A 16,095-nucleotide genomic window follows, 5' to 3' on the forward strand; every position below is an offset into this window, starting at 1 on the left:
CAAATTAATATCTATAAAGTACAATCGCTGGAGGGTATACTACGATTTTTTTTCAATAAATAGTATAGTGACACGTGGCATCTAATCGTTGGAGGGTCCTCTTTTTTTTAAAACAAAAATGAGTACAGCCGCGCGGCTATACGCTGTGTTTTTAATTTTTTTTAAAAAGTAGAGTTGTCTTGACACGTGGCGCCTAATGACTGGGCTCCTCTTTTTTAATATGTAAAAATAGTACAGCCGCACGGCTATACGCAGTTTTTAAATTTTTTAAAAAAAAGTATAACTGCACGGCTATACGGTTTAGTTATTATTTACTTTGTGAATATTAAAGGAAAAAAAGAAAAAGAAAAATTGAATTACTATTTATTAAGTAATATAATTCATGAAGTTAATTAACATATTTAATACTAAATATTCACTAAATAAATAATAATTAAAACATAATTACTAATTTAACTCATTAAATCAGTCAAATATATTATTTAATTACTAAAAATAAAATTTAAAAAAATTAATTAACCTAAACATCCTAAGTTTATATATATATATTTTTAAAAAGACATCTCCCGACGAAATTTTGTCAGCAGAGGTTTTTTTGTTTGAAGAAACCTAATCCGACGAATATTTGCCGGCATATATCTATGCTGACAAAATATCGTAAGGAGAAGTGTTTATGTTATTCTTTTATATATATATTTTTTTAAAAAGATAAAATTAGTTTCTTTACTTTGCTATAGCCGGGCGGCTATATGGTTAAAATATTCTTATATATTCAAAGTGTATAGCCGCTCGGCTCTACGTTTTAATATTAATATATTTTAACGGTACAGCCGCGCGGTTGCACTGTTAAAATATTCGTAAATTTTAAAGAGTATAGCCGGTCGGCTATACCCCATAAAATATTAATCTATTTAAACGGTATAGCCGATCGGCTGTACTAAATATTCGTATATACTTAAAGCGTATAGCCGCGCAGCTATACTATTAAAATATTCGTATATTTTAAAGGTATAGCCGCTCGGTTGTACGATTAAAATATTCGTATATATTCAAAGTTTATAGCCGCACGGCTAGACGTTTTAATATTAATATATTTTAACCTATAGCCGTTCGGCTGCAGTGTTAAAATATTCGTACATATTTAAAGAGAATATTCGTATATATTTAAAGAGTCTAGCCGCGCGGCTGCACTATTAAAATATTCGTATATTTTAAAGGTATAGCCGCACGGCGGTACGGTTAAAATATTCGTATATATCGAAAGTGTATAACCGCGCGGCTATACCTTTTAATATGAATATATTTTAACTGTATAGCCGCGCTGTTGCACTGTTAAAATATTCGTACATTTTAAAGAGTATATCCGCGCTGCTATACTATTAAAATATTCGTATATTTTAAAGGTATAGCCGCTCGGTTGTACAGTTAAAATATTCGTATATATTCAAAGTGTATAGCCGCTCGGCGATACTATTAAAATATTTGTATATATTTAAATAGTATAGCCGCCCGGCTATACGCTTTAAATATATTCGAATTATGAATTATTTGCAGGAAATTTTTCAAAGGGAATGGACAAATTTCAGAGGGGGGCACTATGCGGTTCCGCCGAGCCACTCCCTAAACGATGAGAATTAAACAGTAACAACTGAAACCAGATTTCCTGCTGGTTTCTGAATTTGTGAACAAGGGGAACAAACTAGTGTGCTCGTTTGGAATTGGTTGTTCATCATTCCTATGCTAATCGTATCTATCACTTATACTAGGCCTTCAGAGTAGAGTAGCTAGTAGCATTCCATTTCAATTTCCAGTTTCGAAATTTGATTTTCGATGGACGTGTTCCACTTCCACCAGTCTCACCTTTGCTCTCTCAGGCCAAGCCCAAGGAGGAGGCCTAGCTCCTCTTATCTCCGTCACAGAAACCCTCTTCGTAATCTCAGCACCATATCCATACCCCAAATCCCAATTCACAGCCTCACATCAAAACCACCCCGCCGCTTCCATATCCGAAACGAGGCTGTTGAAAAGTGGGTTGGGCCTTTTGGTTCGGCATTTCCAGGTGGTTGTTGTAGTTGGTGGAGTTTAAGTGAGCATGATAAGGAAGAGCAAAGCTGCACGGCGGCGAAGCCCATTACGCTACTGCACGCTCTTCGTCGAATGTGGGATTTGGTGGAGAGTCATGGATCAAGATGGGTTATCTTTGTCGCGTTTACTTCTTTGATCATTGCTGCGGTGCGTTTTAATTCTTTGCCTGCAATAATTGAACTTGCTTTGGATATTGGTTGGGGTGTTTGTCAGTGTTTAATATACATCACTGCATAGTTTGTATGAGCAAATTAGCAACTTTGAGATTGAGAAGTAAGCATTTGTCGTTGTTAAATTAGACACATTTTATTAGGTGTGTAAATTGTAATGTTTTTATATTTTCATGTTGCAGCTTTCAGAGATTTCTATTCCAAGTATATTGTCGGAATCCATATTTGCTGCTCAGAGTAGTGATGCTGTGGTTTTCTCTAGGAACTCAAAAATTTTAGCTTTTTTGTGTATCACTTCAGGGATATGCAGGTCAGTCCTTATATTCACTTTGATTGCAGAATCTGAAAACGTTCTTTTCTTTGTTTGTACTAGAGTTGGTTGTTTTGTGATATGATGTGATTATTTACTATGTTTCATTTGAATTTCAGCGGCTTGCGAAGTGGTTGTTTTGGGATTGCAAACATTATTTTGGTGAGTGGTTCTCTCATTCCTTCCCAATAATAAAGAAAGAAAGAAAAAACTTGAAATCCAATAGCAACGAGACCTCTACACGATTGTTAAATCCCTGTAGTGTTCTTTTTAAATAAAATAATAAAGATTTGTACATTTGTGCTTTCTCTGTTTGAAAGCATGGTTTTATTTATTTATTTATTTCCGGGATTGTTATCTAATTTCTTTGTACACCATCTGCTGCTCAAAACATCATACTGCAGATGAAGTGTCTCAGGGAAACTCTTTATTCAGTTCTTCTTTTCCAGGTTTGTGTTTCATTTAGCAATTGGAACAACTGGGTGCCAATTGTCAACAAATTTATTTAAAGCAATGTTGACTTGCTTGATCTTCGTTTTTATTCAATTCTGTACTCTATTTTGGTGTCATCTTTGATGTAGGATATATCCTTTTTCGACAGAGAAGCAGTTGGTGATTTGACGAGCAGACTTGGGGCCGATTGTCAACGATTATCTCTTGTTATTGCGAATGATATGAGTTTGATCTTACGCAATGTTCTTCAGGTTGTGGTTCTTACCCTTCCCCTTCCCCAAATGTGCATTTGATTTTTTTGATAGTCTAGTCTAAGTTACAGTTTTTCTGTATTCAGGGGATAGGTGCACTGATCAATTTGCTGATATTATCTCGGCCTCTCGCATTATCAACATTGTTTATCTGCTGTGTGTTATCTATGATTTTTCTTCTTTATGGACAGTAAGCTTCTTTACCTTCTTTCTACTTTATATCTGATTTGGATTTTTTGAAGCTTGAGGTTATTTATACCACAAAGTTCTGCTATAACAATAAATGAAGAAGTGATATATTTGATTATTTTATATTTTATAACAATATATAGGTACCAAAAGAAAGCTGCAAAGTTAGTCCAAGACTTCACTGCTGGTGCCAATGAAGTATAGGCAGACTTTAGATCCAAAATGCTCCAAAATTTATGTTAATCTTCTTTAGTTGATCACTTTCCTATTTGAATGTAGGCTGCACAAGAAACACTTTCCTTGATGAGAACTGTCCGGGTTTATGGAACTGAAAGAAAAGAATTTGGAAGGTATATATTTTACTATTAATTTCCTGTCAGGCATTTTCTCTTTACGGTTGTCTTTCTAATAAACATAGCACAAGAAAGTCTGAGAATTCTGACACCTAAAGCATACATCCTATGTGATATTAGGTTCAAGCAATGGCTAGACAAAGTTGCTTTTGTAAACATTCGAGAGAGTGTGGCTTATGGATTCTGGTGTGTGAGTTTCAGTACTCTTTATCGTTCTACACAGGTTTGGATCTTTTTAGTTACCTATCATAAGGTGTTGGGTCTTAAGTTATTGGTTTTCTGAAGTGAGAAAGGAAAATGTCTTAAGTTATTCCAATTAAATGAAAATCTATTATTTGACTCCACTTTGTCAAATCACGTCTACAGATTATTGCAGTGGTGTTGGGAGGAATATCAATTATGAGTGGTCATGTATCGGCTGAGCAACTAACTAAGTATGTACTGTATTGTGAGTGGTTAATTTACGCAACTTGGAGGGTCACAGACAATGTATCATCAATGATGCAGTCTGTTGGAGCAAGTGAAAAGGTTCTTCAGTTAATGGACTTGTTGCCCAGCGACCAAGTCTTATCAAAAGGTTATTTTGATTAAAGACTCTTAACCCTGCTTTATATGTTGCATGCTGCTTAGAGGTGCTTTAGAAACTAACGCTTGTGCTTAGAAGAATAAACTTATCTGGAATTACATATAATTTCATATGTAATTATCAAATGAATTCATATAATTTCTTTTCAAATGTATTTATCATAAAATGGAATCTCACTGTCTGCAGGTGTGAAGTTGCAGAGGGTAATGGGACATATTCAGTTTGTGAATGTTTCTTTTCGCTATCCTTCAAGGGCAAAAGTATGTCTTTTTTGGCCTAAATAATTCCAATTTATTCTTCCATTGCGTTTTTTCCTTTCAAATGTTTTCTCATATTATTACGCTTTTTAAAAACTTCTCTCCAAAATTTTAGCAGATCCCCGTACTAGATGGCATAAATGTTTCCGTACAAGCACATGAAGTGGTTGCAATTGTAAGAGATAGCTTTGCTTACATTATGATCCCTCTTAGAGAGCAGGAAATTTTTAAGGACTGACTTGCATCTAAATTTTGCCAAGGTTGGTCTGAGTGGTAGTGGAAAAAGCACATTGGTGAATCTTTTGCTTCGTCTTTATGAACCAATCACTGGTCAGGTAAGCTGCTTCTTCTGAAAATTTGCCATCCATCGCTCAGAATAAGTTATTGTGTATTTTCCACCATTTTTGTTATAACATCTTAGACTGTCATCAAATTTTGTTCTGAAGCTCATTTGATTTGCAGATTTACATTGATGGTTTCCCTCTCAGAGAATTGGATATCAGGTGGTTGAGAGGAAAAATTGGATTTGTTCCACAGGTTAGAATGCACAAACTGCAAGACTTACTTAAGAAGCATGCTATAGAATTGTAATCTAAATTTACGTTTCAGACAGGAACCTCATATATTTCATATGAGCATAAAGTCAAACATAGAATACGGTTGCTCTAGATACATTAAAAAAGAAGATATAGAATGCGCTGCAAAGCAGGCCTATGCTCATGATTTCATCTCCTCTCTTCCTGACGGCTATGAAACCGTCGTGGACGATAATTTACTCAGCGGGGGACAAAAGCAGCGAATCGCTGTTGCCAGGGCCATTCTTAGAGACCCAGCTATATTGATCCTTGATGAAGCCACTAGTGCTCTAGATTCTGAAACCGAACACTATGTTAAGGCAAGTACTCTCTCTCAAGATTTAAACTATCCGTCAACTCAATTGTTATACATACAAGCAAGTTCTAATGCTGCTGGCTCTCATATCCTCCATCTCCAGGGGGTTATTCATGCATTAAGAAGTGACATGAAAGCAAAAAGAACCGTCATTGTCATAGCACACAGGTGAACTTCTTACAACAACTCCATTCTTCTCTTTTCTTTTCTTGATATCTTCTGCATTATCCTGAGTAATATGCATCGTTTTGCAGGCTTTCAACCGTAAAAGCTGCTGACAGAATCGTTGTAATGGACGTTGGTCGAATCACTGAGGTCAGGTTTTATTGATTTATTTATTTCTGTATTTAAAAAAGGATGCGTATATATACACATACAATCCGAATGTCCCGTTGTCATTGATTTATGATTTGTGTAATGTGAAGCTCCCTATATTATATATATGCAGATGGGTAATCACACAGGGCTCCTCGAGAAGGATGGATTATATGCAAAATTGGTTGGAGCTCAAACAGATACTTTGGCTTGACCGAGCAATATGATTCAGATGTTCTTTTTAAAACACTAGTGAAATAGCGTTCATCCCATTTTTCTCTCCATAAGGCTCAATTTTGGATTTCTCAATTGTGTAGTTGGCTGGGCCTGGGCCTTTATATATATTTTTTTTTCCAACAATAAAAAGTGAAAGAAGAAAAATCATCATGGATTAACACGATAGTGGCGGACGGACGCAAAACATCACGTACAACTTAAAACTTACAACACAAGAATATTGCTTTTACAGTGAAAAACGGCTTTGACTTGTAGACCACAGGTCTCATGGTATTTTAGTTATGTGTATGAGAATCCCGATCCTCTATAGTTTAGATTATCGTTTATACTAAAAAAAATTAAAAAACATAAAAGTTACCAAGAGAAACTCACCTAAAAGTAAAAACCTAAAAGTTATTGAAAGAATAAAATCAGTTTTGATCCTTTTTTTCTTTTAACAAAAGCAAACTTTTATTAATCCAATAATAAATTAAAGAAAGGAAAAAAAAAGAGTTTTCTATTTAAACCCCACATTTCTCTTTGTTCACCCCATGTTCTAAGTTCACCCCAACTTCTAATTTAAATTTTCACAATTTCTAAGAAAACCCTACTATCTTCCAAAACTACCCTTAAATACACCCCAAGTTGGAAAATAAATAAATAAAAGAGTTTTCTATTTAAACCCCACTATCATCCTTCTACGTTGAGGAGCTTCCTCCTCCTTCCTCTTGAATCACACTTTCTATTTAGAGGGTGCTGTGTTGCACTGGTAGATACTGATCATGCAGCTGAAGCTGCAACATTTGTCAGGGAAGAGTATAAGAAGGTCCAACCTGAGTTGGCAAGCCTGTTAAACCCAGACACGGCTGTTATGATATGCGAGGACCACTCCCATCTTATGTTGATTATTGATTTGTCCATGTAATGTCACATTACGAAAATACTAAGACGTAAGTAACCCAAAACACCAAATAGGAACAACAGGAATATGATCTGTTACATTTGTTTGTACATAATATTTTAATGTGCACATCTAGTTAAATTATTAAAATTGGTATTAATGTAAAAGAGAACACAATGGTTTGATGAAGACATAATCTTAAATAATATAGCGTGAACTGAAGGCTACAGTTATTCTTATTATTTAATGGTGACCTAACTGAAGTTTGAGGTTGCTCTCAAAACAACAAAAATTAAAGGTTTGAAGGAGGGAGAGAGATTCACAAATCTTAGCATAAAAACTGAAGTTAAATAAGAAATTTGGGATAATTACTTGTTATCCTTAACTGGATTTAAGAAAGGGAACAAAGAAATTATCCAAAAAGATGGCAATTAACGGAACAACCACCAGAGAAAATAAACAAGGAGAGTGTGATCCTAAACCAAAGAGGAAATGAAAACATCTACTTGGATTTGGACTTGGAAATGAGTTCAAGAGCAGCAGACTGGGTTGGAAGAGCTGGAATTGCACCCTTCTGAGTAGTACAGATTGCTCCACAAGCATTTGCAAAAGACAGAGCCTCCTTCAATTTTGTTTCATCCTATATATGTAGTTAATTAAAGTTAAGGGTTAGACCAATTACAACCCAGAAATACAAGTTTAAAAAACATGTCTAATTAATTTGGGACTGAACTTACCTCAAAGATGGACATATCTTTGGCCATGGAAACCAAAAATGAGCCAACAAAAGCATCACCAGCACCAGTTGTGTCGACAGCTTTAACCGAGAAGCCAGTCACCTTTCCTTTAAATTTCTGTATTACATTTACATGCATGTATTATCAGGAAGCAATGTTAAACCAAGTGGGCACACTGATTTAGTAGACAAGGAAAAAAACAAGTGTATATATATACATGTATAGAGATCATGTTCAAGTGCAATAGCTCTAGATAATAATTACGCACGCACCTTAGTGAAATATCTGCAGCCCTTCTCACCATCAGTGACCACAAGCAGTTTGAGGTTGTCATGCCATAGGGACAGAACCACATCTTCTTTTTCTGCATCTCCTTGCGTTAGGAATTGCACCTCGTCGTCGCTCACCTATATATATGCATGCAACAATCATTAATCACAATAATATCTATAATTAATCACCCAAGACGTATGTACCTATATAGCATTAAATAGAATAATTAATTCAATAAAATAGATTTGCAGCAAAGCGTAATTAAGAAGTCAAGAATACTATAAACCCTAATCCAATTTTGACATCCAATTATAAACAGTCCTGCAGCTAAAATTGAGTGCCACCATGGACGATCTAATTAAGAAGGAAGTCATAAAATTAAATAAAGATTTGTTTTGGGGGGGATTGGATGCGTATATCTAATTGATCTGGAAGATGAGCAGGTAATTTGTATTTTATATTAATATACAAAAAAGAGAGAATATAAATAATAAACCTTGATGAAATCAGCCTGATTCCATATGCTCTTGATCCCCTCCCTTGCAGCATCAGCAGAGGGCCAGAGAGGCAGCCTAACATTGGGATCATAGGAAAGCATAATACCGGCATCCTTAGCGGCTTTCATGGCTGCCATATGAGCCGATCTGCATGGCTCGGAGATGAGGCTAATGGATCCGTAGTGGAATATCTTAGCTTGCTTAATAAGAGGCATGTTTAGCTCTGAATCCTTTAGCAACATGTCAGCACTAGGGTTCCTGTAGAACATGAACTCTCTTTCACCGTCCTTCTTTAAGGTCACAAACGCCAACGCCGTTCTAGCATGCGTATCCACGCACACTCCCTCAGCGTTCACCCCATTCTTCTTCAATATGTTGATCAGCATGTGCCCGAACTCGTCATCTCCAACCTGCACATGCACAACTCCTTAATCACTACGTAAAACTTATTGTAATAATAATTGATTTCTTAATCAAAACCAGCAAGCAATAGATCTATTACTACAAGAGAAAAAAAAGAGAGAGCGACTGAGAGATTGATCGATCTATATCTAACCTTTCCAATGAAAGCCGATTTACCACCAAGCTTGGTGATGGCACAAGCCACATTGGCAGGGGCACCACCGGGGGCTTTGAGGAAGCCCGTGGACTCAGCCAGCGAAACTCCTGCAGTGTCGGGCACAAAGTCGATGAGCATCTCTCCAAAAGCTACAATCAATGGGCTCCCTGAATTCGCCATTGTCTTCTTCTTCTTCTTCTTCTTCTTTGATTCTTCTCAACAAGATCTGTATATATAAATATATTATTGATTCATTTGGTCATTGGCCAGCCCTCCCTTTATATAGAGAGAACGTTTCTTTGGGAGGAAGATAGTGTTCACCGTAAAATTAGCAAATACTTACTATCCATATTGCGATATAATTCCAACTGAAATTAGTTGTTGAAGATAAACTAGTAGTAATATGCATCGTGTTATCAAACGGCTCATATTATTCAAAGATTGCTAAATTCATTATTGTCCCTCCGATCGTCATAACAGATAATTATCAATAGTCGGTCTTAAAAGCATTTCATTGTAACTTGCGAAACCGCGTATTATTACTTGTTTTGGATTCTGCTTTGTATTCATAAATTGAGATATGATTGTGACTCTAAATCTTATCTCATATAATGAAGAGAATCTGGGGTGATTTTTCAAACGATTTGTTACTTTATATAAAATCGACTCTTTTTGTTTCATTACACGATAAACTTCTAATTCCTTGTTTGGCCTGATCTAGTTGAATATCATGACTAGGGGACACTAGACAAAAGCTGCTCCTTCACGCTATGGGATTGTATCTTCTATATAACTCTCAAATTGCGTTTGTTGCCCGTTCAAATTCAATTTCAGGTCGTTTAATTCTGCGCAATTTCCTAGGGATTTTCGGAAACAAAATAGAAGATTTACCACCAATAAAAACTCCTAGCACAGCATCAGGATACTGATGGTTGATCCATATATTTTCTTTTTTTTCTTTTTTTTGTTCAAAGGAAACAATCAAAATGAGATCCATCATCCTTGATCCTTGATGAGCTAAGGCCCTAGGGCCGAAAGTAATACTCGAGGCGAGTCATTCTATAGACTATAGTGAGGGCCTTAGATGAGGTCCTATCTCTTAATCATTGGATCAAGCTAACCAATCAATTTGATCCAAACGGTTAAGAGATAGAACCTCATCTATAGAATTCTACTACCTAAGGCACTACTCACCTCTCCTTACCACTGGAGGGTCTAACACATATATGTGAGCTTAAAATATTAATTAAACTAATGCCATTGCCAGCTGAACTAATCTTGTTACAATTGCATCTCCTTCAAATCTATTTTTTGAAACCGAAATTAGGTCAAAAGTGGAGAGCCTTGTGATTTTCTCTTGTTTGAAGTGGGAGTGGCCTAAAAAATTAATGTTTACATGCCTAAAAGCACTCCAAGAGACAAAAGAGGTGGTCATTGGTCATTCAATGAGCACCAATGTGCTGCTGCATGCTCATCAACTGTCCAATGCCAAAGTTGGTGCTCATTCTAGAAAAAGGGACATAGATTTTGGTATATATATAACAAGTCCAAAAGCACATGCACATATATACCATCTGCATATCGTTTACAAATCATTAACTAGGTTGTACATAACATGTCCCATAGATTTATTGCAAAATGAGGCAAATGGCTTATATAGAATTAATATTAATTCTAGCTGAAGTTATAGTGCTTGTCTACAGCCACTGACACGTCCCAAGTGCAGCTCATTCCCTTTGGAAATTCCACCAAGTCACCAGCACCAATCTCAACTGACTCATTTGACCCAGCTGGGGTAACCTTCACTTTTCCTTCCAGCAGATAGCAAGTCTCTTTGTCACTGTATGTCCATGGAAATTTGCTTGGGGGGCAACTCCACCTGTTAACTCAGCGCATATGCATAATTAATATCATGTCCCAACCAAAAGAGAGAAGATATGAAGCTCAAAGCAACAAAGCATGAGTAAAATTACAATAACTTCTACTTACTAATTGATCTTTTCATTTTGTAAGTCACCCTAAATCCTAAGAAATAAATTCTTTAAACTTTTCAAATTGCATTTTATCTTGTAATTGAGAAAATAACAACTACATCAACTGGTGAACCAAATAATTGCCTCTCGCTATATATTTTTCGTCTCATAATCAGAATAAACAAAATATAAAATAAAAAAAAGTTAAAAGAGAAAATCAACAGAGAAACAAAGATGTAATTATTATTTTCCAACAGATGCAATATTGTATGTGTCTCAACGGACATGCAAGTTTACTCATCTCTTCCCAATACGACACCAGAAAATATATTAATTTGTTATTGCGAAAAAGGAAAATGAGAGAGAGAATAGAAGAGATAAATACTTGGGCCAATTTCTGACGCCCAGTTGGCTGAGCCTGGACTCGGGAGGATTCTTATCAACTTTGATACCCAATTTATCAGTAGACATAGTCTCTGCTACTACTGTCAGTCTCACTGATGATGATCTTCTGCTCCTCCTTGTTGTTGGAGAAAATAAGGAGCGCTTCGGTTCGGTGTTTAATATACTAAAACTATTAGTAACACGTAATGACGCCATATTGTATTATTGTCCCTCTCTCTCTCTCTCTCTCTCTCTCCCCCCCTCGCCCTCTCGACACTTCAAGCGGTACGTTTGTTTCAGATCAGAACCTTACTAGTTTTCTTTCCTTTTATATTTTCTTTATAACTTTTCCTGGTGTCCACGTCTTAGCGATTTTCTTCCACATATGCCTTATCCTTTCTTTTGGCCTTAACGTATATATAATATACCTCATCTTTATTCACAATTTATTATTATTATTATTATTTTTATAATGTGTGTGTATAGCATGTCCCCTCACATGTTCACATGCATTCATCCAGGGGTGGAGCTAGAATTGTAAAGTTAGGGGGGGTCAAAGAAGAAAATATACAAGTATATAAAACACCTAAGTATTCAATAATTACATATTTAGAGCTAAATATTTCTAATTGAGTCATGTCTAATTTGTTTTAGAGGAAATTTTAACTTAAATTATAAGTTGTTTATTACAAATTCTATATATTATATATAATATAATAGAGGAGAGATAAAATCAACAAGTGTTTTTTCATTGTTCTGACCAATCTAATCCTAGCTATTCAAGAAGTAGTTTGCAATAGATATTAATCAAATGTAGTTGGTATAAGCAGCCCTTGGACACCATGAACCAAATTGTGTCATTGAATCGAATAATCTTCTTATCCAATCTCTATATATGTAAGTAGTCATTTACGTTACTGACCATTCTTGGTGAGTTAGCATGATGCTTCATCAACTGTATAGTAGGAAAGAAAATTAGGGCTGAAAGTCATGGAGGACTTCTTAAGCTAATGTTCACAATTACATTGTATGTTAAGGAGTGAAGCTGAAGTGATTTCCGTCATTTACTTAGTTAATTATAATCTCTCTTAGTGTGTTTTTGTCCTTGTTCTGTATTTCATTTTCACTTGCGTTTGTGCTGAAACTTCAATGATAAACATGTTCAATCAAAATTTGTCATTTTTTTGGGATCAAACTGAAATCACCTTCATTGACTGCTTAAAATACATCTAGCAATCAGAGAACTAGAGGAGTAAATTAGTGGCCTCGTTAAAACCTTGCTATAAAAAACCTCCCGAAGGAGGAAAATTCAGTCAAGGAAAGAGTACCACACTCCTCTTTTGTCATTTAATTCAGCAATCTCAACTTAAATATTACAACGTGGGTTGAAATGAGTCTGTTAGCTGAAGAAGCTGAAGCAACCTGAAGGAGCATGACTACGAATCGAGGCTTCACTGTTTGACGTGTTAACTGCCTCTAGCATGGAAACAACCTCCTCCATTTCTGGCCTTCTCTTGGGTTCTACATCCCAGCACTGTTTCATCACTTTGGCTAGAGAGCTTGGGCAACGCTTGGGTATCTCTGGCCTCAAATTCTGAAGCAACACAAAAGTACAAAGATAGTAAGTTTGGGGTCACTCAGACTACATTATAAAGCTTCATTTGACAAAAAGAAAGAAAGAAAGATGGAAATATAAATTACATACTTTATAAACAACAGCTGAAGTCAATTCGGAGAACGTGATGTTAGGGTAGGGCATATCGCAGCAATACATCTCCCACAAGCAAATGCCGAAGCTATAAACGTCGCATTTTCTGTTGTAGGGATTACTTTCCAAGACCTGCATCATCATCATCATATTATCCAATTAGAACATTTGGTATTGATCAGATTGCTGCAATTAAAATATAATTCAAAGTCTAGGGCAAGCCTTTAAAATCTAAGTAGAGAAAAAAGAAAGTGAATTAATTGATACCTCAGGGGCCATGTATCCAGGGGTTCCCGTGTAGCCTGTCATCTCTACTAAATTTGAAGCCTCAAGACGAGCAACTCCAAAGTCTGCTATCTTCACCCTGCCATCCTTATCAAGAAGCACATTTTCCGTTTTCACGTCTCTATGAACAATGTTCTTGGAGTGCAAATAACTCAATCTGCATGCAAACACACATACATATATCATTAGTATATTTGCATATATAATATATATTGAAAAACATATGTTAGAAACGTATGTATTATTACACTATATATTACTTAGGTCCAGGGAAAGAAATCAACAAAGATAAATAATATATGTAGGAAAAGAGAGATACCCTTTAGCAAGATCAACTGCTAGTCGTTTGACTGTCTTGAGAGGCAACTTCTTTTTCCGGTGTTGTATGAGGAAGGCTTTTAGGGTTCCACCGGAAAGATACTCAGTAATAACAGAGGCAGAATCAGTATCCGTTGTGGCTCCAATACACTAATCACCAAAAAAAAATTAAAGAAAAAGAATTAATAACAAATAAAGATAAAAATATTTGAGAGTAGACAGAAGAACGAAAAGCAAAAACAAATAACCATTGTCGTAGTACCTTAGTAATGTTAGGATGATCAAGCTTATGCCAAATGGAAACCTCTTGCCTAAAATCTTTCTTCAAAGAAGCTATTTCAGCTTTTGTTCGGCCGTCTTCTCTCCACTCCAACATTTTGACTGTATAATCAAGGAAAAAATAAAAGATACACCGTCAGTGAAGTTTGAGAAAATTATGTACACATATATACACATGAATTTGTGCATGTAAACATATTTAAAATAACCATACCTGCAACTTCTTGGCCATCGTAGATGGCTTTATGGACAGTACCGAAGCCTCCACGGGCAAAAACTTGTTTCACTACAAGTTTCTCTCGAATGATTTTCCATTCTTGAGGAACTTCTTTGGCCGCCACGGCTCTCACGTTGATGACTTTGCTTTCTTCATCATGCAACTCTTTCTTCTTCTTCTTCTTCATATAGCGCAGGTGGAGATTCTCCAACTGCTCGTCCAAACTTTTCACGTCAATCTTGGTTGCCAATGCCATTTCTTTAGTATGAGAGTTTATGAGAGTTTTGAGTTTGTGGTGTTTGTGGTGTGGTTGGGTATATATTTTAGGTATGAGAGTTAGGAGGTTTGAGTTGTATATATAGAGTCGAACCACGAGGCCTCTTCCCTTTCTAACAAGGTATGGTAATCCATTTACAAATGGAACACTACCTTCATTTACCTAGCATTAGAAGTTTATAACTATTTATTTATACAGACCCCAAAATATCAAAATGGACCTATTTATATTACGTTGTCTTTTCGACTAGATCCCTAGAACTAAGCCATTTATCACATTTTTTAACCCCAAAAAAAAAATAGAAAGCCATTTATCACATTTGTGTTCGCCCCACCAATGATGCGGTGCAAAAGTAAAATTTATTTTTTATTTAAGAAGATAATCCAGCCCTAAATTTATAAAATTAAATAGATTAAGCACCAAATGGTGTGGTATCTTTTTTTCATATCTTTTATTTTTTTTTAAACGTAGATATACATCTTATTTTGTTAAAAGGAAAAAAAAATAATGGAACCATACAACTCACGACATCTGTTGCACCCTTGGCCTAAGGCTTAAGCTTCGCTTCTCACATATGAGTAAGCTAGTTGTATTTGTCACCGAATACCGGGGAAAACTCATAATCTTGGAAACCCTACTTCCTACTTTCACCAATAAAAACTCATGTTGACCCTATATATATATTTCTTTGAGGGACACTATTTAGGTCCCTATGAATATTTTTTCAACGATCCAATTCCAAACCATCTATTTTTAAAGTCTTCATTCATAGATCATTCTTGCAAAAAATCATGCAAATTGAAAATCATTAGGCATCTAGTTGGGATTAACAAAATAGACGAACACGGTGCTTCAAGAAAAGGTTATAATAACAACTATCTAATTGAGTGGTCAAATAAACTTTGAAACTCTCTGATAATAGTTTGAACAAACAATTCTACCTTGTAGTCATCTAAACCCATAAATTCGAAATCACATCCCCAAATTCCTCAGCTTTTTCGGATTGGCGAGTTGTTCTTTACGGGTTGGGATTTGTTATCCCCAAATTTCATGTCCCCTTTTGTCCCTTGTGTAAAATTTTGCCACATGTCCCTCTAAGCTTTTTTAGCTTAGTATAGTCCTTGCCTTCTATTTCTTCGTTTCCCTATATCACTGGTGATGTTTTAGCGTTTTCGTAATGAAGTACTATTTTAGAAACAAAAAAAAAATAAAGATATTTAGTCATATATTCATTCTTAGCATTAAAACTATAAATAAACCTTACACCATTTAATTTCTATAAATAAACCCAAAAAAAAAACTCAAAAAATGATAGATGGCCCTATTGAATTTAATTTTGATTATTAAATTACTTTGATGCCCTTGATTGTTTTGGCTTGGAGTTGGATTTGTTTTAAGAAATCAATGACAGTTTTGTAATTTAAAAGAAATTAAAAGCCTTTTTGTTATATTGTAAATGAACTTTGGGTGTGTTTCTAAAATCCATTTTATATAGATTTTTTTTATAATTTGAGCTCCTATATTGGGTATAATAGTGAATCTCCCAAAAAAATATGTTAACCCTTATCAATATTATATATAATACAAATTTAGACCATATTATATCCTCAG

The 16,095-nt window shown here is 35.4% G+C and overlaps 4 protein-coding genes across 7 annotated transcripts; 1 reads left to right on the forward strand and 3 right to left on the reverse strand.

The window, feature by feature from the left end:
- The first annotated feature begins 1,560 nt into the window (after positions 1-1,560).
- Positions 1,561-6,169, forward strand: LOC110755637 (ABC transporter B family member 26, chloroplastic-like). Of its 4 annotated transcripts, none has more exons than XM_088246323.1 (18): positions 1,561-2,232; positions 2,438-2,565; positions 2,685-2,727; positions 2,970-3,014; positions 3,147-3,269; positions 3,356-3,459; positions 3,602-3,656; positions 3,738-3,808; positions 3,932-4,034; positions 4,178-4,388; positions 4,584-4,657; positions 4,770-4,829; positions 4,915-4,989; positions 5,117-5,191; positions 5,268-5,549; positions 5,649-5,713; positions 5,800-5,860; positions 5,994-6,169. In XM_088246323.1, exons 1-18 carry the CDS (start codon positions 1,831-1,833, stop codon positions 6,072-6,074), a joined length of 2,058 nt encoding a protein of 685 aa, XP_088102449.1. In that variant the 5' UTR covers positions 1,561-1,830; the 3' UTR covers positions 6,075-6,169. The 4 variants fall into 4 exon arrangements, with proteins under 4 accessions (XP_088102449.1, XP_088102450.1, XP_088102451.1 ...); XM_088246324.1 differs by having other exon boundaries at positions 4,773-4,829; XM_088246325.1 differs by having other exon boundaries at positions 3,932-4,001.
- A 1,061-nt stretch (positions 6,170-7,230) lies between these two features.
- LOC110755948 (putative fructokinase-5) lies at positions 7,231-9,355 on the reverse strand. The gene is made up of 5 exons (XM_021957274.2): positions 9,041-9,355; positions 8,484-8,894; positions 7,987-8,121; positions 7,715-7,831; positions 7,231-7,617 (listed from the first exon to the last, which is right to left on the reverse strand). Exons 1-5 carry the CDS (start codon positions 9,221-9,223, stop codon positions 7,480-7,482), a joined length of 984 nt encoding a protein of 327 aa, XP_021812966.1. The 5' UTR covers positions 9,224-9,355; the 3' UTR covers positions 7,231-7,479.
- Positions 9,356-10,547: 1,192 nt separating this feature from the next.
- Positions 10,548-11,709, reverse strand: LOC110755940 (RmlC-like cupins superfamily protein). Its single transcript, XM_021957267.2, has 2 exons — positions 11,402-11,709; positions 10,548-10,922 (listed from the first exon to the last, which is right to left on the reverse strand). The coding sequence occupies exons 1-2, from the start codon at positions 11,614-11,616 to the stop codon at positions 10,718-10,720; spliced, it is 420 nt and encodes a 139-aa protein (XP_021812959.2). The 5' UTR covers positions 11,617-11,709; the 3' UTR covers positions 10,548-10,717.
- Positions 11,710-12,799: 1,090 nt separating this feature from the next.
- On the reverse strand, positions 12,800-15,446 carry LOC110755936 (serine/threonine-protein kinase 52-like). Its single transcript, XM_021957263.2, has 7 exons — positions 15,426-15,446; positions 14,205-14,646; positions 13,974-14,092; positions 13,713-13,861; positions 13,376-13,550; positions 13,106-13,240; positions 12,800-12,994 (listed from the first exon to the last, which is right to left on the reverse strand). Exons 1-7 carry the CDS (start codon positions 15,444-15,446, stop codon positions 12,800-12,802), a joined length of 1,236 nt encoding a protein of 411 aa, XP_021812955.2.
- Positions 15,447-16,095: the final 649 nt, after the last annotated feature.

The sequence above is a fragment of the Prunus avium genome, chromosome 8 (assembly GCF_965620075.1).
Source record: "Prunus avium chromosome 8, drPruAviu1.hap1.1, whole genome shotgun sequence".
Taxonomy (NCBI): Eukaryota; Viridiplantae; Streptophyta; class Magnoliopsida; order Rosales; family Rosaceae; genus Prunus; species Prunus avium.

What these genes read in the sequence shown, in the direction of transcription:
- LOC110755637 (XM_088246323.1), top strand. Translation starts at nt 1,831, where the DNA reads ATGGACGTGTTCCACTTCCACCAGTCTCACCTTTGCTCTCTCAGGCCA. An exon ending in CTTCTTTGATCATTGCTGCG is followed by an intron (nt 2,233 to 2,437) that starts GTGCGTTTTAAT and finishes TTCATGTTGCAG; the next exon opens with CTTTCAGAGATTTCTATTCC. An exon ending in TCACTGCTGGTGCCAATGAA is followed by an intron (nt 3,657 to 3,737) that starts GTATAGGCAGAC and finishes ATTTGAATGTAG; the next exon opens with GCTGCACAAGAAACACTTTC.
- LOC110755948 (XM_021957274.2), bottom strand. Translation starts at nt 9,223, where the DNA reads ATGGCGAATTCAGGGAGCCCATTGATTGTAGCTTTTGGAGAGATGCTC. An exon ending in GCTGCAGATATTTCACTAAG is followed by an intron (nt 7,832 to 7,986) that starts GTGCGTGCGTAA and finishes AATGTAATACAG; the next exon opens with AAATTTAAAGGAAAGGTGAC. An exon ending in AAGATATGTCCATCTTTGAG is followed by an intron (nt 7,618 to 7,714) that starts GTAAGTTCAGTC and finishes CTACATATATAG; the next exon opens with GATGAAACAAAATTGAAGGA.
- LOC110755940 (XM_021957267.2), bottom strand. Translation starts at nt 11,616, where the DNA reads ATGGCGTCATTACGTGTTACTAATAGTTTTAGTATATTAAACACCGAA. An exon ending in GGCGTCAGAAATTGGCCCAA is followed by an intron (nt 10,923 to 11,401) that starts GTATTTATCTCT and finishes CTGAGTTAACAG; the next exon opens with GTGGAGTTGCCCCCCAAGCA.
- LOC110755936 (XM_021957263.2), bottom strand. Translation starts at nt 15,446, where the DNA reads ATGGGTTTAGATGACTACAAG. An exon ending in TGGGTTTAGATGACTACAAG is followed by an intron (nt 14,647 to 15,425) that starts GTAGAATTGTTT and finishes TTCTAATGCTAG; the next exon opens with GTAAATGAAGGTAGTGTTCC. An exon ending in ATCATCCTAACATTACTAAG is followed by an intron (nt 13,862 to 13,973) that starts GTACTACGACAA and finishes TTTGGTGATTAG; the next exon opens with TGTATTGGAGCCACAACGGA.